Below are 25,487 nucleotides of genomic sequence, written 5' to 3'. Positions count from 1 at the left end.
TAGGAGGCTTCACGCCTCTGATTGGTTCGCGTAACTAGGTCATTCATGTTTGGTTTGTTCTCGTTAAAATCAAAGCCATTTAAAGACAAGAGAATCTCTCTTTGAATGACTCTGACTCTGACTATATATATATATATATATATATATATATATATATATATATATATATATATATATATAAATGGAATGATAGGAATTCAGGACAAGTTGTAGAAATTTGAATTTTTTCTTTATTGAAAAGCTTTAATTTCTTACAACACAAAATGTGTCATGATCTCCCATGTCTCATTTTATTCAGTGAGCTTCAGACTATTTATTTCAGATTCCTTACTATAGTCAGAACAGATTCCGTACAATATGTGTATATATATGTGTATATATTTATATATATATGTGTGTATATATATAATAATAATATATCATAAAGTCACAACTATGGGTGCACTGACGCCCAGACTCAAGTGTATCTACGGTTGAGGTCGTTGATCCTTCGTAGTGCGTCTTGGTTGTGGATGGTCTTGTGGACTGTGATGATGAAGGGGAAGGCGGAGGGCAGCTCCACCCTGCGGCTCAGTTTCTGGTGGCCCCAGTGGAGACAGCGCAGCCTTTCGGCCAGGTCCCGCCTGCCGGCTCGCTCCAGTCCGTCCTGCAGCAGCTTGGTCTTGTTGGGCTTGTCCCATGACTTCTCATACCTGAGTGATAAATACAATGAAATGCAACTTATATCAGAGCAACTGTAACTGCAATTTTGGTCTGTGGAAAGCCCAAGACACCACGAGAAACCACAAACTTGCTAAACATATTATATATGAAAACTCTAGAGGTCCTTTTTGAATTTGAACGAATTTAAAAATGTTAAATTCTTTAAAACAAAAATCAAATAATTCAAAAAATGTCACTCGCTTACTTTACCTTCAGGGTAATACTGGGGTGTTAATTCACAAAAACACCTATGTATGCATGATGTTGATATATTATTTCAGTATAATGGCACTATAATATGCTGGGTCTGCATGCTGACATTCAGTGAATCTTACCACAAAATCAGTTTACACATGCACACACACTGTACCAGCTCTCCAACATGGTCCTGGCCTGCACGCTCTTCTCTGTTGATCTGGCGTGGAACCGGCCAATCTCAGTTCTGTTGAAGCCAAGCTCGTATGCCAGAACGGTCCACTCAAAACCAAGCTGACTGGAAATCTCCTGCAGTGTCTTCAGGTTAATCACAGCATCCTAAAGAATAAAACAAGTGACATGCAAATTCACCTAGACATAAAGGGATTCACAATGATTATTGAATTACCTTTAATAAAGGTGTTGATTAATGTCAGTGAAATATCTTTGCTAATTTAAGATGCATGAAAGTGAAAATGCAAAAGAGATGACACATACCTCCTGGGCTTTGTTGGGCATTATCTCAAATTCCAAAAGATCAGCAGGGCACGTCCACGTTATGCTCTGAGTACCTGTTTTCATGAAACAAATTGAATGATTATGAGAAAAAGATTAAGCTTATATGTAGGGTTCAAGAGTTCCAAACAGCAGGGAAAAATTTATTCACTTACCCTGTAAGGTACGGTGAAAATGAGCATGGTTTGAGTGTTACTGGGGAGATTTGACATCAACATACTGACCTGTTAAACATTAGTCACTTGCGCCCCAGGGTCCCGTGTCAGGTGAATACGCCCCCATCTGCTTCCAGGTAAACAAGTTTACTCTGTTCAAATTAGACTGAATACTTTACATTTATAAGGAGTGGAGGGAGGGAATTTTTTATCAGGATATTTTGTCAACATTGCATTATATATTTTTAGGACGTAGAATGGGATTTGTGTTGCACTTTTATTCATTTTGCTTAGGAATTATAATGGACAGTAATGCTGTTTCCTCAAGGTAATTCAACTTTAGGCCGCCTCTGTCTTTACTGTTTCACATGCCTTGGTAGTAGAGTGGAAGGTCCTTATCTTCGAAATTTTGTGTTAATTTGCTGAAAAATATTTTCAGTTGAGCATCGTGTTTCCTAAGGTTGTACTGTGCCAATAAACTGGTTTCCCTGTTATACAGATAAATACAACTGTCTCTCAAAAGGTACACACATTATTGACAAATATCAAAACCGATCAATATCAGCTTATTGGAGAAACAATGTGCAATTGATCATTAGCGCTAATCCCTTTGATTTATTTGTCAGTTTCCTTGATTCATAACTTTAATAAAGGCTTCATGTATTCAGGACAGACTAAACACCAAATTATTTTGAAAGGCTTTAATTCACTTTAAAAATCCACCTTTTTAAATCCTTTTCATCCATAAAACGCATCAGGGCTCTTTGTGCAATATCATTGCAGTGATTATGTTTATCAAAGAACTTTAAAAAAAAAATCTCAGCATGTAATGTAAACAATAGTGAAAAGAAACTAGCCAAACACTGATAAAACGTGCACGCTCACTTTAACAAATGCCATACTTCACCTAAACTTAAGCAGATCATTTATTAAGTGTTAATCATAAATCTGATCAAAAGTGCTACGAGGTCCAGCCAATAAGATACAACTGACATCAATCACACAGCTTTTTTTAACAGGCACAGGAAGAAACTAAATTCCAATTTCAGGTTAAATTTCATAATAGTCACAGACTGACAAAAAGAAAGATCGCATCAGTAGTCAGATGAAATCAATAAGAGCATGTATAAACGCATGGGCTATATTTTACTAAGCTTTCAACGGGAGAAACAGTTTCATTCTTTTGCATGAAAACCTTACCTATCCACAAAGACAAATAATAATACAAAATAAAAAAAACACATCAAAGAAGATCCAGTTCACATTTAACAACTGATTATCAGAATATTGCCAGGTTGTTTCATAGTGTGTCAGTCTGTGTTTTCAGCAGGTATGAAGGGAGAGATCCAGCCCGCTGGACCCAAACTGTTCTCAGTCTCTATTGTTTGTTCATCAGTGAAGAGAAGTGCTTCTCATTTTAAGAAGCGTTAACAGTCCGTCTCTCTTGGGTCACAGCCCAAGACCGGGTGGGAACCCCTGACAGCAAAGACTTGAATCAGTTGGGTCCCATTGCAGCATTACCCTGTGCACGTCTTGAACCTTGGTTCATTTGGGTTCAGTAGCAGCCATCTTTCCAGCTGCCATCCCTCAGGGCACTCAGGGCGGCCATGCTCTTTGGGGGAGTCAGCAAACTAGACAGAGAAGAAACCAGTTCAGTTCAATCTCTGGCATTAATCAAGTACAATACAACTGCAACTAACAGTTGATTTTGTCAAAAAAAATCTGCTGATATTTTTTTTTCAAATGTCCAAGTATATGTGTGGCCCGTTAACAACAGGAAAAAAAAAGTAACACCAAAGAGTCAGTATGTCTGCGCTTACCTGCGTGTGGGCGGGGGGATTTTGCTTGCGCGCGGAACTCCACTCGTTCCGATAAAGGAGGCTGGGCGAGGGAGGGAGCTGCGAGGGGCGGTCGGCTGGTTAGCGCTGGCTTTAAGGGGCTGTGGTACCAAACTGTTGCTGGGTTTTAAGGGCTGAGGCAGTGCGACGCAGCTCGGGATGGAGTGCAGACTAACGGAGGTGGACAGAGGGGTGGAGGCGGGGCCCTGCTGCACCGTGGGGCTCACGTAGGCCGTGGCTTTCAGAGGGTGTCGGGGAGTGGTGGGGAAGTTCGCCACGCTCTGGACTCGCTGACTGAGCTGGCCTGGGGAAGGAACTGAGACACGGCAGCTAACAGTTAGATGAAAATAACTCTAACATCCATGACAGTTTTGCCATTAGTTCACTTGAAATAGCCATGCCTTAAAAAAACCCCAAAAAGGTGCTCTACATTAACGAACCAAAAATTCATTCATAGACGTGAGGAAAAGAGTCTTACTGGAGGACTGGAGTCGTGCAAGCCCACTGGACGAGTCAAAGCTCTGGCTGCTCCGCAGGGAGGATATCGTTGGCAGGGAGGAGGGGCCGTGGGAGGGCGGGTAGACAGGGGAAGCCAGGCATGGGATACTGGGAACACTGGGCATGCTGGGAGCTCGGAGCAGGTTGGGCATGCTTCTCCGTAGCTTGTCTATGCAACCATATCAACAAACCAGATCAGGTTTTGCAGGTGGTGACGCCATTTGGAGCTACTCTAGAGATTTCGACTCACATTTCGAATATCAGAGGAACAGTTGGACATTTTGGGAAACATGAAGGTCACAAGTCAGATGACTAACTGCATATAACCTCCTGCAAAACCACAACCTGTCTTTTTATTAGATAGAGCATATCTTTTTAATGTAGTAAGATATAACATTTCGATTGTTTCCCTTTGTGTTTATGCTAAGCTAAGGTAACCGGCTGCATATTTTCGATGAAGACATGAGAGTGGTATCAAACTGCTCATCTAACACTGGGCAAGGCAGCTCATAATTCCCTGTAACGTACAAATATTTTTGACAGTCAAAATCAGATTAGACTCCAGCATCAGTCAGTCCTGCAACGGATGGAACCCAGTGAACTGACCCTGACCGAGGGCGCTTTTTAAATCCTGTAAGCAAGAGCGGTCTCTAAATCCATCTTGGCACAAACAGAAATCATCTGGTCAGAAATTAGGGACATCTCAAATGTGGGTAATTCTGTAAAGAAGCTTTTCGCCTGAATTGGGACATCTGTGTTTATATTTTTACAGGAAAAAACTAAATCTAAACCCCTTGTCGTGACAGCCACACGTGGACATGGAATTCCTTTGACGCTCACCTGTGCTGTTCCTGTACGCCGTGTGTGTTTCTGTGGTCAGGCTGCATGGTCCGGAGTACTGGGAGAGTCCACTGAGTGAAAACTGAGGGGTGGTCGAGTTGCGTCTGCAGTCTCTGATACTGGAGAACGTGTGAGAGTGGGGCAGGCCGCCCCTCTGCATAGACCCTGTGCGGAACAGTCGAGGCTGGGGAGGAGGAAGCTGGTCGTACCCCTCGTCCTCCTCATCCTCCTCCTCCAGATCCATCTCACTGCGCCTCAGGGAGTGTAAGGAGAAGCTGGAGCTGCGGCGGCTGGCTGTGGCTGAGGTAGACGCGTAGTCCTGTCGGAGACCTGCAAGGAGACAGATCAACGCTTTAACCTGTGGAAAACATGAGCCATACATTTACGTATACGACACATTTCCTTCTGCAGGCATTCCTCATCCATTATTCTGAATCAGTAAACCAGACTGATACTGCAGAGTTTTTTCCCCCCCTGAAATCTCCTGCATTATGGATCAACGAGCTATTACTGTCAACTCAAATTCAATTGTTTATAGGTTAAATGTTCATCTTAGTTTTTGGCCAAAATTATGCACTATCAAACAGTAATCCATTTCACTCTCTTCAGAAGGCTATATGCATTACTATTACATTATAAAGATGGATGTCATTCACTTGTATTATCTCATCTTCAGGAGCATGTATTGAAAGAATTTGAGTCAAAATATTTCCTTTAAGGTTGAACAGTGAATCTAATGAACACTGAGTGTTAAGTCAAGTTATGTAGTTAACACCTTTTTGGAAAAGGACTTTAAGTCTGAAGGTGGTTCCTGCTTCTCAGATATTAATATTTTATGGTTTCCGCAATCCACTGTGACAGAAAATGTTATATCTTTGGGTTCTGGACTTTCTGGGATATAATATCGGACAAGTGCCATAATTTTCTACCATTTTACAGATTAAAACAAAAAGATTATTGAGAAAATAATCAGCAGATCAATCAATAATGACAATAATCCTGAGCTGAAGCCATGTCAAAGACAAAACTAACCAACACAAAAACCATACACATTTAGTGTATAGACAGTGGGAGTATTTGCTTGGTAATTTTTCAAATACAACTGTAGGTCCCTTTTCAAACAGGGTAAAATTTTATTTTTTATTCACCCCCTCTAATGCCCACAAGACATATAGTCAACTCACTCTCCTCCTGAAGTCGTGCCATGACCTCCACATCAGTCATGTCCTGCAGTTTGTAGCTCATAGAGATGGAGTCGTCCTCCAGTTCTGACACACCCACCTCACTGTCCAGGGAAGACTGGGGGCTGATGGCCGCATGCCGACGACCCACGTCTAAAACACACGGGAGAGACACATTCATCACACCGAAACAGTTTTAATCTCTGTAGCCAAAGACAAACACATAGCCAGATGTGACGTCTTATGTGAATATTCTACACAGGTGGATGGTCACTCGCACCAGACAACACTGGTGTCACTGTCAGTGGGGTCTTACTGTGGAGAGCGGAGTTTGATAGGAAGGTGGGCGCTCTGTCACTGAGGTTGCAGCTGGCCCTGCGCGGGAGACTCGGCTGCAGAAAGGACGGACCAGGTGATGGCAACGGGGCTTGGAAGGTGAGAAAGACAGCAGAAGAGAGCGAGAAGATTCATACATTAATAACCACTCTAGCGCGCAAACCAAAACTCAGCCAGCAAAAAAACTGTGTTAATAAAAGATTTTTGGAGTTTGAGCCTCCGTGTCTCCATCTGTCTCCGATCATGACCACATAATCTCTTCCCTGCGATTTGCCGTAATCTGATTGTAAACTGCAAGCAACAGGTTGTTTAAGGATCTGGGTTATGTTTATACACTGGGCTCCGAAAACGGTGGAAGCAACAGATGCTTTTGGCTCGGCGCTCTTACTACTTCGGACGTGAAATGGAGCGGAGAGCGAAGAGGGTTCAAGTTAAAGGGGCTGGTTTTAATTTGTGCAATGAATGAAAATCACATCAACAAACCAGATTAAATTGAGCAATTAAATTGCGATGTCCAAAGTTTAACAGACTCTAAATGTCAGGGCCAACATGAGCTAATGAGCCTTCATTTGCACATCCTGTGAAGATCTCTTTTATTTCCTTTTCGAATGAGGGCGGCGATTGGCCTGAGGATTAGAAAGGGGCATTTGAGTCCCCAGACTGGCAAAAAGAAATTCTGTGAATGTGGAGAGAAAAGACAGAAAAGGCTCTGAGAGAAAGTCCCCTGCTTAAACAGAAGGTTACCAAGTGTCTGCTGTCTTTGAGGCAGCGCATAATAATATGCTATAATGGTCACTATATTTACTGTCTTTGTTTGGTGTGTTAGCATGTGAAGATTTATTAATTGATGATAGTTTGGCAAGTATGTGGTCATAAATAAAGTATTTGACAAATTTACACTTTGACCTGAAGGTGGCGCTGGATAAAAAGTTAGAAAGATCATGAAACGTAATCATAATTCATCCTGTGGGGCACATGATAGTCTGTACAAATTTCGTGCCCATCTATCCACTTGTCGTCAAGACATTTAACAAAAAAAAAGACGTCCGCCTCATGACGGCACAAATAAAAAGAGATCACCAAAGTCATTAGGATTCATCGTGTGGACATTAAGAAAGTGTGTATACATTTTTTTTGCCAATCCATCTTGTAGATGTTGATAAATTTGACAGTAAAACTAAAAATGTTGACCTGCTGCTGGAACTATGGAATTCTTGAGGATTCATCCTTTTGGGACCATGAATGTCAAAACTTCATGGTCAAACCTTGATTCTTCAGAAGCTCATTAGATGTTAGTGACAGTTTTTGTGGTTGGCATGAGTCATATACAATATGCATGTGTAGTATACAGTAGTTGTGTTACCTGGGGGCTCGGTTAGTGCAGCAGATTTAGTGTAAGGCAGGACGGGGCAGCTGAGCGTGGAGAGCCCCTCTATGCAGCTGTATGGACGGACAGAGGAGACCCCTCGCCATCGCTTAGCTGGACACAAGATTGCAGCAAAGGACAAAGTTAGTCTGATTCCTCTGACATACAACACACACGTACACCATACAGTACATCGATTTTTATTTACACACACTCCAGCCAAAATGTTAATCCGCTTTTTTTCCAGATCAGTATTGATGTTTGAAATGATTGGGACATGGCTCAGACAGCGGAGGCAGATACAGTAAGACGAGGTTTAGCTGACCACGGTGGCTTATGGGGCTAAAACTGCAGATTTTTCAGTGGGGATGTGATCTTGGGATAAGCAGGGATTGTGCATGTAGGCTACATGGCATTCCCAAAATTGGAATTAGATCTATGGTCTATTTTGGGGTGGGGTTTATTCTGGTTCAATTCTATGTTTCCTGCTGTACTAATTTCATGACACAGCAATGTTATAACATGTTAAAGGTTTTTTTAAGTCGCAACGAATGACTACACTGACAACTCTTTGACTTAAACTTGTCATTGTGATGTTGAAACTGATTGCACAACTGAGAGGCGTCAAAAGCCGCGTGCAGTTAGTCGTCTTTCTACTAGATCAGTTAGTAACACAACCAGCCTACTTATTAATACTACCGGACTAGCAGTGAAATATATTTGACCTGGAGCGACACGAATGACTCGAGATAAAGTGTCTTCGATGTGTAAACACTGAGTTTCACGACCACTGATTGGTAGTCAGAGCGGCGCCCACCTGACCCGAGCGGCACATTTTGCATTCCTGACGCAATTAGGCTCAAACACTGCCGGATAAAAACATTGCATTCACAGCAAGTTACACAAACAACGGCTACTGGAGCTCAGCGACAAGGATGCATTCATGACCCGCAGGAGGAGAGCCAACCTTCACTGAATACTGCTTTGGAGAAAGACGAGGACCCCTTGAACCGTACACACACTAATGAACAGCCAAACAAACAAATGTGCAGGACAGAATCCGCAGTGTGGACACAACGGGCCCATAATATGAGGATAACTGATTTCAGGAAAAAAAAGCAAAGCACACACACGTTATGCCGGTTATACACGGATACGTGCAGCGTAATCGCACAAGAGTCTCTTGTACAGGCTATTGAGCCGCGAGTGTTGGACAAAACTGACCTGAAAAATCCAGTTAATGTAAGCATGGTTTCTATGGCAACCATATCCCCTTGCATGAGGGTGGAAATAGTACAGCACCAAATCAGAAACTGGGTGCAGCAGCAAAAAAACGTCTTTTGCAAGCAATCTAGTATCCTGATCGTGAATGTGTTTTTCTTTCGTCATGTTTTCTTTTTTCTTTTTTTCTTTCCTGGTATGTGTTAGTGCATACAGTAAAAACATCATATCCTTGTTGTAACAAAACACTTTGAATTATGTCGTCTTTATTCAAAAAAACAAATGTGACGATGATGATTAATGGTGTAATGAACAAAAGTTCGACAATAGTAATGCAGCAGCAAGATCTAGCCCAAAACCAAAGTGGCTTCATCTTCAGCCATTGAAATGAATCGGCAGATCATCAACACCCCAGACCATCAGCTGCCTGGATGATGATATAATCATGTGTGTGTGACCAGATTTTACTATGATCCCTGCAAATCTTTCCAGTACATTCTAAATACGAGCAAAATCAGGACAAGGCTCTAATCCAGGACACTAGTGTGCTTGGGGTGTCACCTTTGTGCCGTGACCGATATATAGGATACAGATATAGGATAGGTCGTTTTTTTTTTTACTAGTATTAGGTTTTTCTAAGGTAGGAAGGGATAAACCTAAAAGTTTTTGTCAGCCATGTTGGGAAAACGTTACGCTGAGGCACTGGTGAAAATTCTGGAATGGATTCCTGCACAGTCTGGCTTCCTCCCACATTCCTAAAACAGTCAGGTTAGGTTGACTGGAGACTGTAAATTGGTGTGAACGTGAGAGTGAATGGTTGTTTGTCGGCCCCGTGACAGACTGGCGACCTGTCGTCTCGCCCAATGACAGCTGGGGATTGGCTCCAGAACCCCCGCCACCTTAAAAGGTTAAGCGGTATAGCTAATGGATGGATGGATAAACCACTTATTGGTACTGTAATGGATAGTTTTCTAACCATCGCTACACTGCCTGCACTGTTTCCCCATCAACATGTAATGCCACCCAACAGCACAGCATGAGTTCCTCCAAAATGAATTCTTTTTTTTAATATATATATATCTGCGGTGTTGCATGTCCCTTAAACTGACTTTAATTGTTCTCTGGAGGTGGTGAAATGTGAATAAATTGGAGTCCATCCAGCTCCACTAACACCGAACTAATCACTCTGTGGGGAAGTTGGCTGAGGTACTTTAAAACCCATAAATATAAAGGGAGTGAGCCAAATGGTCGACTTGACTCGAAAATGGCCGAGCTGTGCGAAGTGAAAATGCTCCCACGGCTCGGAAATTGTGGCTGAAAAAAAATCCTGCTGCACGTGGAGGCAGTTTACGGGTTGAAGTGTGTCACGGCTTATGATCACATGTCCGTCGGCCAGAGAGACAGATGTCCAGATGTGGCAGCAGATGAAAGGCTGTTAATCTGACTGGCAAGCACACACGCACCAACTGTACAGTACCTTGGTCCAGTCTGTGACAGAAGGTCATCTTGGCCAGCTCCACCTCGGGCCCCGGGTGGTCCAGGACCTGCCTGCACCACTGGAGAGGACGGAGGAGACTCTCGCCCTGCAGCTTGGCTTTGGGACTCACATATAACCTGGAACATAGAACAAAAGCCCACAGTTTAGTCCTGCCACCGTCCACTTTCACAGCCACATTTATTTGACAGTGAGAACCCGAAAGTGAAATAAGACGGAGGCCGCTGTGTTTTATTTGCAGAACAAACTGCGCCCCATATAAAATAATTGCAAGTTGAGTTTTAACAGTGGCAATATGTCTTAGATGCGCCACCCAGAACAGTGAAGCCTCTTTATAGCAAAAGTAAACCTGTAGCTGTGCCATGAAATCCAAATGTCAATACACCTCTTAAGTTCAAAATTTCCACACAGAGAAAATTGCCTTTTTACTAGCAACAACATGAGCTATGAAAGCAGCAATGCAAAATAAAAATGTTCAAGTGGTGACAGCTCCATTCAGTGCAGTGATGTACGGGACGTGAGCACATACCAGTGAGAATAGTGAGAAAGGTTTACAATATCCTCGTTTCACATTCTCAGAGGTAGATACTTGAAACGCTGACACCATTACTACATTAGACAATCAACAAAAGATTAATCAGCAAATATTTTGATAATCTGGTGGCAGCTCCTAAAGTTCACTGCTTTTCTTTGTCATATATATAACAAGTAAAACATAACAAGTGAAACTACAATCTTCTAGGTTTTGGACTCTGAGTTGGATGAAAATGCCTCCTTGGGTTGTGGGAAATTATAAACAGCAATTGTATCAATGTTCGGACATGTTATACACCTAATGATGAGTCAGTTAATTGAGGTTTTAATCAATTCGCTTCTGAAAATAATCATATGTTGAATCCGATGATACTTTTGCCTCGGCAAGAACAAAAACACTGAAGGCACACTGGAAGCCTGGGTCTCCATTTTATTTTATCGGCTGCTTGTTATCAATGCAACACATCTGACCACCGAATAAAGAGGCTGAAACGAGACATTCTCACTCTGCATTTTGCTTACAGTGACAGGACGAATCAAGAAACACAAAGATGTGTGTGACTGTGTGAAATTGAGTTGTGAAAGAATCATGTGTCGTCTATATGAACCGAGCAGGTCTGACGTGTTGTTCCAAAACCAGGCCATGGTGTTGACACGGACTTGGGAGGTCAAGTTATGTTGTGTTCAATGGCCTGAAGGGTGGATGCTGGATCTCAGCATCACTGCTGCATCCAGCTGTGTGCTCCATTTTTTTCCACATCATCACATCAGCTACACGGAGCCTGCGAAACGGTTCAGCAGTCAGCATGTCGGTGTGTGTGTGTGAGCTTCCTATATATATATATATATACAGTATATATAAAGTCTGCAGATACAGCGTTTCAAAGTAGAGCCCAGCCTGGGGGCTGAAGAGGAAGAAGAAGAAGAACGCCTGCACGCACAAAGACAAGGCTGTGTGATCCCGAGCTGAAGCAGGTCATTGTTTCTAATTTCAGCACAGTGCATCATGTCTCACTCTGATGATGCCTGCGTGCACAGTGCATCCTGGGATGCTTTGGTCAGATCTGTTTTTTTCTTCTTTGTCATCCTGTTCACCAGTGCCTGCAATTCCACATTTTCTTGGATGAGAAGCAATAAGAGGTCACGTGGCCGGGCTGGCATTACACATGATGCCTCAAAACAGTCCTGTGGCCTATGGAGCATCTGAGACAATGACAATGACACTCATGGTTTATTATTATTATTATTATTATTATTATTATTATTATCGTAAATGAATAAAGACACGCTGTACATCTATCAGAAATAGCCTGGTTGACATGAACAGGGGTAGTTACCAGCTCTCGGGCTCCGCGACAGGCAGCGCGGCGCTCAGGTCCAAAATATCAACCTCATCCAAAACAGTGGAGGCTCCGGCGGCGGCGCTCTCCTCCTCCTCCTCCTCCTCCTCCTCCTCCGAGCCCGACACCGAGCTCGCGTGGAAATAGGCGAACGGCTCCTCCGTTGCACCCGGAGGATGCTGCGACTGCGTCGGACTCGAGACGCCGTATGTTGCGCAGAGATCGCCGCCGCCGCCGCGCGGACAGGACCGCGCGCTCGGCGCACGAGGGCCGGCGGTGACGGAGCGGTTGTTCGCGGCGTTCGCCCTCGTGCGCAGTCGCTCGTTCTGCCGCTCCAGCTTGCGCACCAGCTCCTGCAGCTTGAGCACCTCGAGCTCCGCGTTGGCGATTTTACTGTTGCCATTGACGTCCGCCATCATCATCATCATCACCTGGGGGTTCAGCACTTCTGCTTCCATTTGGTAACGAGCACATCGAGAGCGGAGCGGAGCGAGAGAGGGGGAGAGAGGAGGAGGGGGAGAAGGAAAGAAAGAAGCAGCACGGCCTGTCTGCAGAGGGTCCTATTCAAATCAGAGAGGGGGGTCCAGACCCCCCCCCCCCCATCGTTTAAAGCGACTACCACACACACACACACGGATGCTGCTGCTGCTGGTATGACTGCACAGCTCGCCTCCCATTGGTCAGCGGCTTGGAGTTCAACTCCCATCACACCACTGCTGAGGAAGTCTTTATTATGGAAGCAGTGGAACACACATGCTGACTGATTGCTCGTCATTCGCGCAGTTTTGAATCGCAATGGATGGGAAAAAAATATTTCTGACCTTGTTTTTTATCCAGCAACCCCCAAAAATGGCTTCATTTAAATCACAGTCAATCACTTCATTGTAATGATTAGTAGCCCAGACACCAAAGTCCATTTTGAATTAAGATTTAAGAAATATCTGTCATGTCATGAGTCCAAGTCTCTTCCATTACTGTCCCACATTCCCATGCATTGATTACTGAACAGTCCCACTGAGCTCAACCACAAAGAGACACGGAAAACACTAGGAAATGACAAGAGAAGAGACACAAAACAACATCAGCGAGGCTAAGTCGTAACGTAACAACCTCAGACATAAAATGACCACAGAAATTACAACAGGGTTTCGACTCAACCACAAAGTGACGCCAAATGACCGGAGACACAAAACAACCGTGAATTAATAACAGAAAAATCCAAAACAACCAGGACCAAATATAGACTCAAAATGACCATAGACGGAAACAAAATGACCACAAAGACACATTGAACGTTCAAGATCTCTCTGGTGACTTTAGGTCAAATTGGCCACGCGTGCGCTAAAGTGGTTCCATCACTTGTTGGTCAGTTGTGGCAAAAAAACTACTTCACGAATACAAAATAACATTTTGGGCAAATTTGTGACAAGGCTTCTAAATATCAAAAAGAATTGACACAGGAAATAATCTTAGTCTTAATACAGAATATATTGTATTTTGTTTATTAGTGAATCCGTGAAATATATATATATATATAATGGGATTGAGAATATAGAAAAAAAAATCGCCATTGTTATTCTGTCAATCGCAGCCTATGAAGAGGCATGAAGAGACGTAAAAATGTGTTTCTTGCTAAAATAAGTCAGTCTTTTTTCAAAATAGATGATGAATTTTGTATAGTGTTACAGGAATACGGAACTCAACTAATTGAATTTGAGGGAAATAAAAAATTCTGTTAGAATTATAAAATGATATATTCTCACATTTGCTTATTCGCCATAAGAAAATTTACTGTAAAAGAGAAATATACCTCAGAACTGTGATAACTATTCTTCAAATACAATAAAGATCAATATGATCAAGGAAAAGAACTACCACATGTCACTACTTCTTAGATAGAAATGCATCAGTTATCTTTATTGCACACAGAAAAAGCCCCCGGCCCTAAATACAGCAAAAAAAACCAACTTATCTTGTTACATATAAGAGTCCCCATAAAGGCAGCAGACCTAAGAGATTATTAGAAATGCTATCTTCAACCTATGACAGACACAGAAATATCACAATGTCAACAACACAGTTACAACTAAATATAATAGCAAAAACAACATCTTTATTGTAACTAATTTGCCAAAAAAAAAAAAAATCTGATTAACATCTTAACTTGTAAAATGGCCTAAGTACAGGAGAACCAGTGTCACCCAAAACATGCTGATGAACAGTAATTCATTTTTACTCTTGATCATAAGGCTATCTCCATCGAACGCTTGGGAGAAACTCAGCGACGCCATTTATCTGTAGGGGTAAAAAGAAAAGGAAAAACATTTCAAAAATATCTGCATTGACATTCATAAAGATTAAATTGGAGCGTTATCATGACTTTTAGTATCATTATTATTATATATATATATTTTTTTTTACCTCTGGTGACCTCAAAGCAGTTCTCACAGTGCACCATACGTTTGTAGATCCACATGCTGTCCCCGGCTTTCAGATGACCCAGAGAGGAGTTGCACACCGCACACTGTTCCAACACAAACACACACACACACACACACACACACACACACACACACACACACACACACACACACACACACACACACACACACACACACACACACACACACACACACACACACACACACACACACACACACACACACACACACACACACACACACACGAGGGGAGAGACACAAGCTGAGCGGCGGCTGCACAGTCCCTCGTAAAAACACACGTGTAGTTTCACCTAGGCATTTTCTATTTCACAAAAACATTCCCTTCTCCTCCATCGCACTCATCTGACAGCCGCGGTTGCTTGCTGCTGTGCAGGTCAGAAGCTGTGAACGCCCACTCACGTGTTCTCAGTTGCTGCAGCTGATTAGCACCGTGGTCAGGTGTAAAAGTTAAGTGGAGCTATTCGGGCAATAAACCGTGTGCACTGATATCACCGAACACCTGTCGCAGCAGGAAACTCGCAAAGATACAGATAGTAAAAAAATAATGATGTCGCTGCTGCGGTTTCAGGGTCAGGGGAAATATGGTTCGTGCTGGCTGATGTTGTAAATCTACTCACTTTGAAGCAGGTGGCGTGGCAGTTGATCTTCATGTCATCCAGGACCATCTTGGCGTCAGCAGTGAAGGGCTTGCGGCAGGAGGTGCACAGGTCTTTCTCAAGCACCGTCCTGTATGGGGCAGGGGTCAATGAGGTGTTTTAACAACATGATAAATGAACAGTAAACATAAATCATCGTTGACCTCGGAAGCGGTGGTTTTGGCAAAAACAAAAGCCCACGTCCTTATTACATGTCGGTTGAAAATGATTGGAAACTTTTTTTTTGCAAAACCACTCCCTCCAAGATGAACAAAGACGGCCCTTGGACTTTTCCTACCTCTCAGGAGATGCATACACACTCTTACTGGAGTAGACGGAGTCTCCAAGATTGTCATCTGACCTGATGTGAGAATTACAGTCATCAGATGTCAGAGTCTTGCTTTTATTTAATTATTGAATGCCAATATTCAACCCATATCATCTAAATACCTGCTGCTCCTGTATGATGATGATGATGATGAGTAGGAAGTGGGACTGCTGATACTGCTGTAGTCATAGCTATAGGAAGACAAGGTGAGGCACAGATCATGTGTGAGATTAATAATATTTGCGCACTCAAAGAGAAGAAAAAGAAAAAAATCTGAGGATTTAGACTGCAACGCTTCCTACCTGTTCGCGTCTGGTCTGGAGTAAGAGTAGGATTTACGTTCGCTGCTGTAGTCCTCACTGTGTGTGCAAACACAGAGCAGATTGAGGGTGATAAAAATTCTGCATCAGTATTTTCACCTGGTGTGTCTGTGTGTGTAATAGTGTGAGAGATAATGAAAGGAGTCAAACGAGTACCTGGGCTTGGTGCTGACGGTGTAGGAAGTGGTGCGGGTGGAGGGAATATCATCACTGTACATGCTGTAACTGTGTGTCAGAGAGGCACAGGAATGAATTGGACAAAAGCTGGAAATGTATATATATTCATCTGAGTATATCAGGTATTAGATGTACAGTGTTGCAGGTTGTTAACTATGGAAAAAGTACAAATTTCCAAAAAGCAACAAACAGAACAGTTATTGAAGGTGACTGTATGGGCAAGATGAGGAAGTGTACAAATGCCAGAACGCTAATTGATTTGACTGCACACTAAAAATATTATTTAATGTTATTTTTTTTACACATAGACACAAGCAATTTTGTTTACCGGATGGGAGATTAATTTGATAAAAAAAGGATTCGTTTGGAGCCAAATGTAGAATGTAGAAATCACTTTATGTGACAATATGCCCCCTAGTGGTGTCTGGCAAAACCAACAAAAGGCATATACCCCAGAGCTATGTTTTTCTACTCATACTCTGAGCCCTGCAGACATAACAAATATTGTGAAAAATAACATTTAGTCATAGACCTGTTGTGTTTGTGTTTTTTAATTTTTTTTAAAGATTTGTAATTTTGGTGTAAAATAGACAAAATAAGGGTAATGAGAGTCTGTTTACATTTTTGCTCGTTTGTAAGTTTTACTAAACACTAATTTTATGTTATTCTATAAAATATATGATAACAATAGACGCGTACATTTGTTATTCTCTTTAAAAAACATCAGAATTCAGATAAAACTTTTAAAGCTAAAACTGATCAAAGTAAACAACTCAAATTAAATTTTTTGAAAGAAAACAGCCTGATTAGATAGTATTTCTTATGTAAATAATATAATCTAATTGTCATATTAATGAATATCATGTTATTTTTGACTCTTTACCAGTTCTGAGTTGTGCATTGTACAGCAAACATGTTTACCTGGAGACTCTTCCGGTGGAGGATGGAGAGTTCAGAGTCGGGCTGCCTCCTCTGAGATGGCACAAAGATAAATGTCAGAGGAGATTTTGATAAATATACTGCAGATACAAAGAACCAGGTCGTTCTCATGTTGTCGTCTGCAACACTCACCCCCTGCTGCTCTCCACTGTGACAATCTCACTCTTTGTGATGCTCGAATTTCTGTGACGGAGACAATTTCCTGTTTCAGTGACAGAACAATCATAGGGTGGCTTGTTTTGTTAAGAGTTATTCACTGAGACGTCTCACCGGGAGGGAGAGGACAGACTGGATGTGATGCCTTTAGGCAGGAGGGTTCCGTACAGGTCATCCTCAGCCCTGTGAAGATAAGAACATGGAAAATGTATATGGTGAGTATGAGTGCAAATCCTTATATTTTGAGAGTACTTTCATTCAAAAAAATTATTGATAAATGTTTATCTTACGAAGAGGAGGTCCTTGTTGTAGTTGTACTTTTAGCACTTTCTCTGAAAAGACAAGAGAATTTTACAGAAAATATTTTATTGTTATTCAATGACAACCATCTCTGTCTGTGTGTGTAAGTGTTCTTGATGTAACTCACCCATTACTGCTGCTCTTCACTGTCACTCTCTCAGTGCTGGTGACAGTTGTTTTGCTGTAATAAAGCGAACATTACTTCTTACATTGTGATTTACAATAAGCAGTTATTCTAGCATTAAATGAGATGCTAACTTTATGCTAAGTCTTCCTGATTAGCATGGAGCTGCAAATGTATTTAAAATGCTTATTAATGTACAGCATTTGTCAATTGTGATTATTTTATCCAGGAACTTAGTTGTTAACAAATAAATTCATACATGCGTACATCTTTTTACAACTACATAACAATTTTATCAAACGTTTATTAAATATTTATAGCACAATGTGTTTGTCTGTTATAAATGGTTAATATGGGGAACTTAAAACAAGGTTGTTGTTAGTGAGAGTAAGACCAAACTTGAGAATGCAAACATTACCTTTCTGTGGAATCATCTTTAATGGACCTGAGTGTATCATAGAATTTGTCCTCAGCGCTGGAGAGAAATAATTTAGAAAAAGTATAAATAATCTGCTAATCGATATTTAGTATAGTGATCTTCAGAGGTCAGATATTTGCTGGATGACACCCTGAATTGTCCTTCTTACTCAGTGTCAAGGCTGCTTCTCACTATCCTAGTCTCAGTTGTGGAGATGGTTCTTTTGCTGTAAAAAAGAAAATATACCTCAGTACAGTATATAATCACAAATTGCCTGGTGTCACGATCGATGTCACAATTTTTTTTGTGGATTAGATTTGAAAAATGTCACCTGTCTGTGGGAGAGACGTCACCCTTGATGGACGAGGGGATGAGGCTGTCATAAAGTTTGTTCTCCGCACTGCAGAGAATTTTTTTGTTAAAGATTGTAGTGAGATGTATAGATTTTAAACTCTACTCTTATTCAATGGCAACCATCTGAAAATGACTCCTTACTCCTTGTCGCTGGTAACGGTCGTCTCAGTCACTTTTGTTGTTTTGGTCGGTGAGTAGTTTGAGTAAAGTGACCTGTGGGAAAAAGATGTTGCAACTAATCAGCTCGTCATACAGACACAGATCAAGCCAACATGATATGATCAATGTAATCACTGTAGCCTCTCTATAGCCAGAACTGTTACGTACAATGTGTGATAACATTAAGGCAGTGGTACACTAATTTATTTTTGCCTTCTTTGCATTAGACTCCTGACATGCATTTTAGAATTGGTAGAAAGAGAGGGGGAAAAATTAATTCAACTTTCAATTTTCAAATTTAATTTTTGCCTCAATACAAAAAACCCCGTAATTAGAGTAGATATTTATTTTTTACCCTTTGCTTGAAGACATGACCCGCTCAGAGAAAGTGTCAGTCTTGGTGGGAGATTTGATCACAGGAGATCTGAAAAAAAACCAACGACCCAAAAACAGCCTTTTGTTATTTATCTGATACATACTTAATAAAATAAAATAAAAAAATAATACACTAATGATGCTGCTTTTTGTTTTTTTTACCTAAGACTCTGGGAGCTGGAGATGGTTGTCTCAGTGGTTTTGCCATCCTTGGTGACCGTGGTGGTTGTGGTGCTGAGGAAGGAAGAGTAGTACGACACAAAGGTTAGAAGATGCTTCAGTGTATAATGTCTATATTTCCCTCGCTGGTTTGAATTATTTGCAGTGTACCTGGTTTTTGGTTCTTCTGTAACAGAAGTCCTGGTGCTGTAGTGACATGAAAAAAAAAACAGAGTTGCACATTATAATTAATTGTTTCTCTGTTGATTTTTACGTTATGTGTCATACATGGAACAACACAAGATATTGCTACATCATTTGTGTTATGAAAATATACGTTTTGGTGTAGGAGGATGTGGACTTGCTGGACGGGAGGGTGCTGCAAGAAGTAGAGAGGCATTATTAAGCCACAGTACTATTAAAATCACTGCAAGTGCAAAAAATGAAAAAGGCAAAAAACTACAATACTGTTTGCATACTGCACCAACCTGCTCCTCAGCTCATCCTGACTTCCACTGAATCTGCAAATGACCAAAATCACAATTGAAGGTTCTTTACACAACCCTTTTGTATACGAATAATCACACATGTTCAAGCATAAACATCAGAAAACAATACTAGTAAGTTTATATAAATGATACCTCTTGGTGAGAGCATTCACAGATGAAGATGTGCTTATGGTTTTGGTGGTTTTCACTTCATCGCCGCCCGAACTACGAGCAAAATACAATAAATCACATTGAATGAAAGAATGAATGACTCAAATTATTATCTACAATTACAACCATCCACCACATTTTTGAGGAAAACTTGAAACTTTTGTTTTACCTCTCAAGAGTTTCATTGGATTTGTAACGGCTCAGAACAGATTTGCCAAAGTTTGGGTCGCGGCTGAAGGAGAGAAAGGGGAATATAAATATATTTTATCATTCATACCATCAGAGATGATTCAACACTATGACTTGCAAAAGGAATGTAGTAGGACTTCTTCTTAAGAAGGTGTAAACTGAGATATGAACTACTAGGCACACCCAATAGTGCTGTCATATTTTAGATGCATGTTCACGAAAGGACCATTTGCCCATGAGGAATGTATGGTAGTGACTTACTCAACATCTTCATCCTCCTCTTCATCTTTCCTGATCCAGCTCTTGTCATTCAGGAGAGATGCCTTCTTCTTGCTATCCTCGATCGTCTGGCTGGTGCTGGTTTTCCTAGCTGCACAACGGAAGACAAGGGAAATATGAATGAAAAGTGATGAATGATAAATAATTGGTACTCCGTGAAATGTTCTTATTTAATATTTGTCAGTACTTACATGACTGGAACGTATACTTGCTCATTTTGTAACTTCACCTGTAAGTGTGAAAGAAAAAGCGGGGGATTGATCACATACAGTAATGAAAAAACCCGGTACATTATCCACTAGGTGGTACTGTGGGATGCGACCTTTGATATACTGTACATTACCAGATCTGTGTTCAGGTTCCACCTGAGATCAGTGAATGTGTGTGTGTAAACTCAGATCGAAATCTCTAATATCTACGTATTATTTTGTCTCATCGCATGAACTCGTGTGCACATTTTCATGTGTGTAGTCATTTCATGCTGGCGTTGTCACGGGGCCAGGCAGCAGTGCATCGGCTTCAACTCTCCTCAGCCCCAGACTCACTGATTAAACTGGTTTGTCTTGATCTGAATCCAGATGAAGACACCCCCCACCCCGCCCCCTCCACAACACACCTTCTACAAACACAGCATTGTCAGCAAAACACAGGGAGTGTACCCATAACATGCCATTAACTATTGATAAAGATCGTGTCCTTCTGACTACATGCTCACACCAGCACAAACACGTTCATATCAGAAGCCTGAGCGCGGAAGGTCGGAAGTGTAAATGCAACAATAGATCAATCAGCAGACACACAATCTACTATCTGACGACTTTTATTTGTCCAATAACAGATTGATTATTGGTGGGTTTTTAAAAATATATTATTTTGGCTTGTGTGAAGTAGCTTTGATTCCTGTTCTAATTTGTATGACAGGCCCATGTAAAATGTCTTGAATTAAAGAACTGAACCAAAACTTGTCTTGGAGCTTTCTGAGTTATTGAGATTGAGGAAAAATAAACCCTGAATAATTTGAAGACAGTCTCAGTAAAATCTGTGGTTTCAAGAGTCCGTGCTTTGTAAGTTAAAGAAAATGCTTCTGAGGATTATACAGTTATAATTCATTTAACGATCGGTCTGATTCTGGAATTGTCCTTGAAATATTTCCTGTACTTTATAATTTTTGTTAATTTGGTTTGGCAACCGAAAACACTTATCAAGACAACACACGCTGTTCAACTGTCAACTTCAATGTTTGATATAACATTACGCTACGGCAATTATGGGATTCATATTAAGTAATATAAACATTGGCAAGCTTGCACAAGAAATCCTAGAGTTTGTTGTACTGTATGTGTGCCTTTTCCGTATGTCAGGAGTATCAGTAAGACATGTAATACTCATAGTAAAGTCACTAAAAGAATTATTACAATCATAGTTGCATCATTACTCGATCCTCATACATAAAACCTTTCTGTATGTAATTTTTCAAGACCCATCGTACATTGGTCACCTTGTCTCAAAGAACTCCCACAGATAAAATTATCTATATTTTCAAAGCACATTGTCACATCTTTTGAAAATCATGAGTGCATTAATGGAAACGGACAGAATATCCGTAAAGAGACAGGCTACGTACCTCCACAGAAAGAGTAAATCCTCACTAAAGTTTGTGTCCGGACACCTGTCTATCTCTCAGCAGTGTGCAATCACACCCCTGTCACTCCTTCGCCTTAAATGTTGAGGGAGGAGATTCTACTGCCACACAAGGGTGTGGCCTCACATAACAATAAAAGAATACTGTCTCCCTCTCACTCTGGATTTCTCTCTCTCCGTCATCGCCATTCATGCCTCATTAAGTGCTCAGTTTTCTGTTTGAGAGTTCAGCACCCCCCTTGGGTGGGGTGCTGAAGGACCTGTCATTCAACTTAGGTGACAAAGGAGGAGGCAGAACTGCAAAAAAATGAATGAGGAATTTCTGCTTCTCTGGCTTCCTTATTGAATGTAATGGAATATGATTTGACACACGATTAAATAGGAACGTTTTACCCATATTGACTGTGACGTAATGCAAGTAAAATTGACTATACTTAATATTGATCGTTAATCTAGATTTATTACGGATCTGTCATCTTGAATTTAACATGAGAAAAGTATGACCCTGCATTATGTCTGTGTATTAATATGCTGCTGACTTTTTAATACAAGACCTGACTTAAAGTGGACTTTACACACACACACACACACACACACACACACACACACACACACACACACACACACACACACACACACACACACACACACACACACACACACACACACACACACACACACACACACACACACACACACACACACACACACACACACACACACACACACACACACGCTGATAAAAGTAAGATATGGTGTTTTCAAATGATTTTCACACTCAGGTTAAAGTTTTTGTTGAGGTGTGAGGATTGTCATAGTATCCTTGTCTTTGAATGAAACTTCAGCTGACTGACATTCAATAGATCATGTTTAGTAACTTTGATTAAGATGAAGCAATCCAACCTGAGGTCCTTCGTGAGAGTTATAGGACATAAGATGTTAGGTTTAAACCATCAGTGGTGCTCGGAAAAACCTAAATGACATTCAGGGCTGAACTTTACATGTCATGTTGTCAGCGACTGAGAGTTCATTACTGGGAGTGCCATGTTTTGTGCGATCAAAGGTATGAAAGGTGCATAGCATACCAGGGTGTGACAACACACGACTGATAAGTGCGCCCCTCCTAGTCACGATGACGGCACGAAAGGAATGCAGACTTCCTACATTCACTAACGTCCTAACTGACCCAGAATCGTACTCAGCTAAATTAAAGCATGTACATTAACTTAGAATGACAAAAAAAAACACAGTTAACACCAAATTCAGCATGTTGGTATTATTGGCATTCGTGAGCTAGATCAAGATCCTGAACGCTGTGCAAGTCTCGATGATTCCCTCATTCAGTCAAAGCAACCGGTTCTAGTATGATGACTGATGAAGCCTGCTATCATATCAGGACAATTGATTACGTTGACGCACTTTCATATCAATCCAACAACCTATCTAGACGTTTATACCGACCCTGGCTCCTGAATGTCTTCATGGCAACTGGATTTCATCTCAGTCAGTTCAACTCATGCTTGTTCCCTGACCTATGACATCATCTCGACCTAGATGTACTGCCCATCCTCCCTCCACACTTCATCCTGCGATTGGACAGAGCGCTGAGACAACCAATGGTTTAGTGAGCCACTTCTGAACGTGGCTGCTGCAACTTCACAAGACACAATTCCACACCAAATCATTCTCGTTTTATCACCATCTATCTGAGGGGCCACTAGGGAACGGAGGGACAATTAATGTCAGCAGTTTGTTATCAGGCATATTAATGGTGCTTTTGCAAAAGATTACTACAAAACACTTCAACTACATTCCATTTTCACCTGTAATATTTCACATCGAAAACCCGATAGCACAGTCCCTCAGGTTTATGCTCATAAATTCAGCAGGTAAGTATCAGCTGTCATCACTGCTACATGCTCTTACTCTGATACTGCGCAGGATAATCTGCAAATGCTTCCTGGGTTGCTATGAGGAGAGACCGTGGGACCGACCCCCCCCTCGCTTGTCATTGGACTATTGCAAAGCCTTGCAGCCAATAAAGCATCACAAGGGCCTGTGTGTATATCTCTCCCTTGCTCTCTCTCTCTCTCTCTCTCTCTCAATAAATTTACATGCACATCAACATATACATAAATATATATACACACACCCCACTTTTTTTTTTTTGATTGGATTTAACTTTGACTACAGAGAGATCCAGGCGACTAAAGCATCTGGACAATCCGCTCAGTAAATACATACAGTTCATACATGTACTCAGTGATACATATAGTACCTGTAGAAATGTCATATATCATATATCATGTACATTTCTGTGATATCTGCACTGTTTGGATCTGTTTTTCTGTGACCTCCTTTGCTTTGCTGTGTGTTTTGGTCATATCTGCCATTTTTTATGGGGGGGGGGGCTGATGTTACCCAACACACAGCCCCCCTGCAGTAGTTGTGCTTGTTCTGCACCATTGAATCACCCTTAACGGTATCACCAATGAAAAATACAAGTGTTGCCAAATCAGAATGTTGCAATTACTGAGGCACGTGGCATTTGCTTTGAGGCAGAAATGAACATATAGTGCATTTGATATGGCACATCATTTTGCAGTAGGTAGATCAGGGGGCCATGTATAGCAAGGCCTCGACTATAGGCCTGCACGGTGAAGATCACTATCTGTAACACTAATCGGATGTAATCCCGCAGTCCGGCTTGTGCAAACCTTAATGAGTTGTTAAAGAAGGCACGTCTCGAGATCAAAGGCGCGTCTTCAGATTAAAGGGCAAAACGTCACAGTTGCTCAGTGGCTGGTCACCGGAGAAGGAAGTGCAACACAAACACTGATCATCATCATCATTCCAGGCGGCCGCTATGAATGGATTGTGGCAGCAATTAATCGCTCTTTTAAAGTTGCACACCGGGCCAATTTTAGATCGAACTGGGAGGGGCTCTGCAGATTAATCGCCCCAGAAAGTGTGCATTGCATCGTCTGTGCGAGGCGGTCGACGTCCACGTAGGGCAACAACCACGGCTGCCCGATCAGCTGTGCAGCGGCCAACCGGCAGGTCGTCGCTCAGATAAATCAATGGTCGCTCGGTTCGCTCGTATGGAAATATCCCGGCATGCTGGCGACGCAACGCTCCGCCGGGGAGGGGAGGACCGATGGAGCTAAGATGGCAGCCCAGCTGAGGGTGCTGCCTCTCCGGGGTCAGGAAATTATCAAGGAACGAGGAGAAACCGAAACACAGCAGGGCGGATTTTTGGGCGGAATGAGCGGCGCCCTTTGATGCGATTCCACGAGACTTTTGTTTTGTTTTGTTTTGTTATGGCTTGATGAGAGAGAGATATACATATATTTTTTTGTTGCCCTCTTCCAGACGACGAGCAGCGTGTTGACGCTGGGGCTGGATCGGAAGGACCCGTGTGTAGTTGCGCCACCACATTGGCTACTCATACTAACCGTGGATGATAAACGTTGGTCTTTTCTGCAGCTCGCAGCGGTCGGATGACGTGACGTGTGTTGGATTTAGCGACACGGGGATCGCCTCCGATGGCCGGATGTCACCTCGCTGTGCGGTCTTCTGAGTGATATATGCATTGT

The 25,487-nt window shown here is 41.8% G+C and overlaps 3 protein-coding genes across 6 annotated transcripts; all 3 read right to left on the bottom strand.

The window, feature by feature from the left end:
- Positions 1 to 210: 210 nt before the first annotated feature.
- wu:fc50b12 (uncharacterized protein LOC103911624 homolog) lies at positions 211 to 1,651 on the bottom strand. Its single transcript, XM_035604826.2, has 4 exons — positions 1,569 to 1,651; positions 1,396 to 1,469; positions 1,073 to 1,236; positions 211 to 692 (listed from the first exon to the last, which is right to left on the bottom strand). Exons 2-4 carry the CDS (start codon positions 1,414 to 1,416, stop codon positions 458 to 460), a joined length of 420 nt encoding a protein of 139 aa, XP_035460719.1. The 5' UTR covers positions 1,417 to 1,469; positions 1,569 to 1,651; the 3' UTR covers positions 211 to 457.
- A 603-nt stretch (positions 1,652 to 2,254) lies between these two features.
- On the bottom strand, positions 2,255 to 12,844 carry slain1a (SLAIN motif family, member 1a). 2 transcript variants are annotated; one of them, XM_035604824.2, is made up of 9 exons: positions 12,215 to 12,843; positions 10,326 to 10,462; positions 7,625 to 7,741; positions 6,242 to 6,352; positions 5,929 to 6,078; positions 4,745 to 5,074; positions 3,885 to 4,073; positions 3,389 to 3,722; positions 2,255 to 3,199 (listed from the first exon to the last, which is right to left on the bottom strand). In XM_035604824.2, exons 1-9 carry the CDS (start codon positions 12,673 to 12,675, stop codon positions 3,124 to 3,126), a joined length of 1,905 nt encoding a protein of 634 aa, XP_035460717.2. In that variant the 5' UTR covers positions 12,676 to 12,843; the 3' UTR covers positions 2,255 to 3,123. The 2 variants fall into 2 exon arrangements, with proteins under 2 accessions (XP_035460717.2, XP_035460718.2); XM_035604825.2 differs by lacking the exon at positions 3,885 to 4,073 and having other exon boundaries at positions 12,215 to 12,844.
- Positions 12,845 to 14,108: 1,264 nt separating this feature from the next.
- Positions 14,109 to 25,483, bottom strand: scel (sciellin). 3 transcript variants are annotated; one of them, XM_035651455.2, is made up of 26 exons: positions 25,347 to 25,483; positions 20,442 to 20,479; positions 20,233 to 20,341; positions 19,952 to 20,014; positions 19,765 to 19,836; positions 19,612 to 19,644; positions 19,461 to 19,502; positions 19,295 to 19,330; positions 19,127 to 19,198; positions 18,945 to 19,013; positions 18,572 to 18,643; positions 18,408 to 18,476; positions 18,246 to 18,302; positions 18,077 to 18,133; positions 17,662 to 17,715; positions 17,525 to 17,566; positions 17,349 to 17,417; positions 17,211 to 17,261; positions 17,061 to 17,111; positions 16,119 to 16,187; positions 15,945 to 16,001; positions 15,765 to 15,833; positions 15,613 to 15,675; positions 15,297 to 15,405; positions 14,639 to 14,741; positions 14,109 to 14,512 (listed from the first exon to the last, which is right to left on the bottom strand). In XM_035651455.2, the coding sequence occupies exons 2-26, from the start codon at positions 20,464 to 20,466 to the stop codon at positions 14,496 to 14,498; spliced, it is 1,530 nt and encodes a 509-aa protein (XP_035507348.2). In that variant the 5' UTR covers positions 20,467 to 20,479; positions 25,347 to 25,483; the 3' UTR covers positions 14,109 to 14,495. The 3 variants fall into 3 exon arrangements, with proteins under 3 accessions (XP_035507348.2, XP_035507350.2, XP_035507347.2); XM_035651457.2 differs by lacking the exon at positions 25,347 to 25,483 and adding an exon at positions 23,353 to 23,507; XM_035651454.2 differs by lacking the exon at positions 25,347 to 25,483 and adding an exon at positions 21,875 to 22,000.
- Positions 25,484 to 25,487: the final 4 nt, after the last annotated feature.

Source organism: Scophthalmus maximus, chromosome 14, assembly GCF_022379125.1.
Source record: "Scophthalmus maximus strain ysfricsl-2021 chromosome 14, ASM2237912v1, whole genome shotgun sequence".
Classification (NCBI taxonomy): domain Eukaryota; kingdom Metazoa; phylum Chordata; class Actinopteri; order Pleuronectiformes; family Scophthalmidae; genus Scophthalmus; species Scophthalmus maximus.
This window is presented reverse-complemented; position numbering and strand designations above follow the sequence as displayed.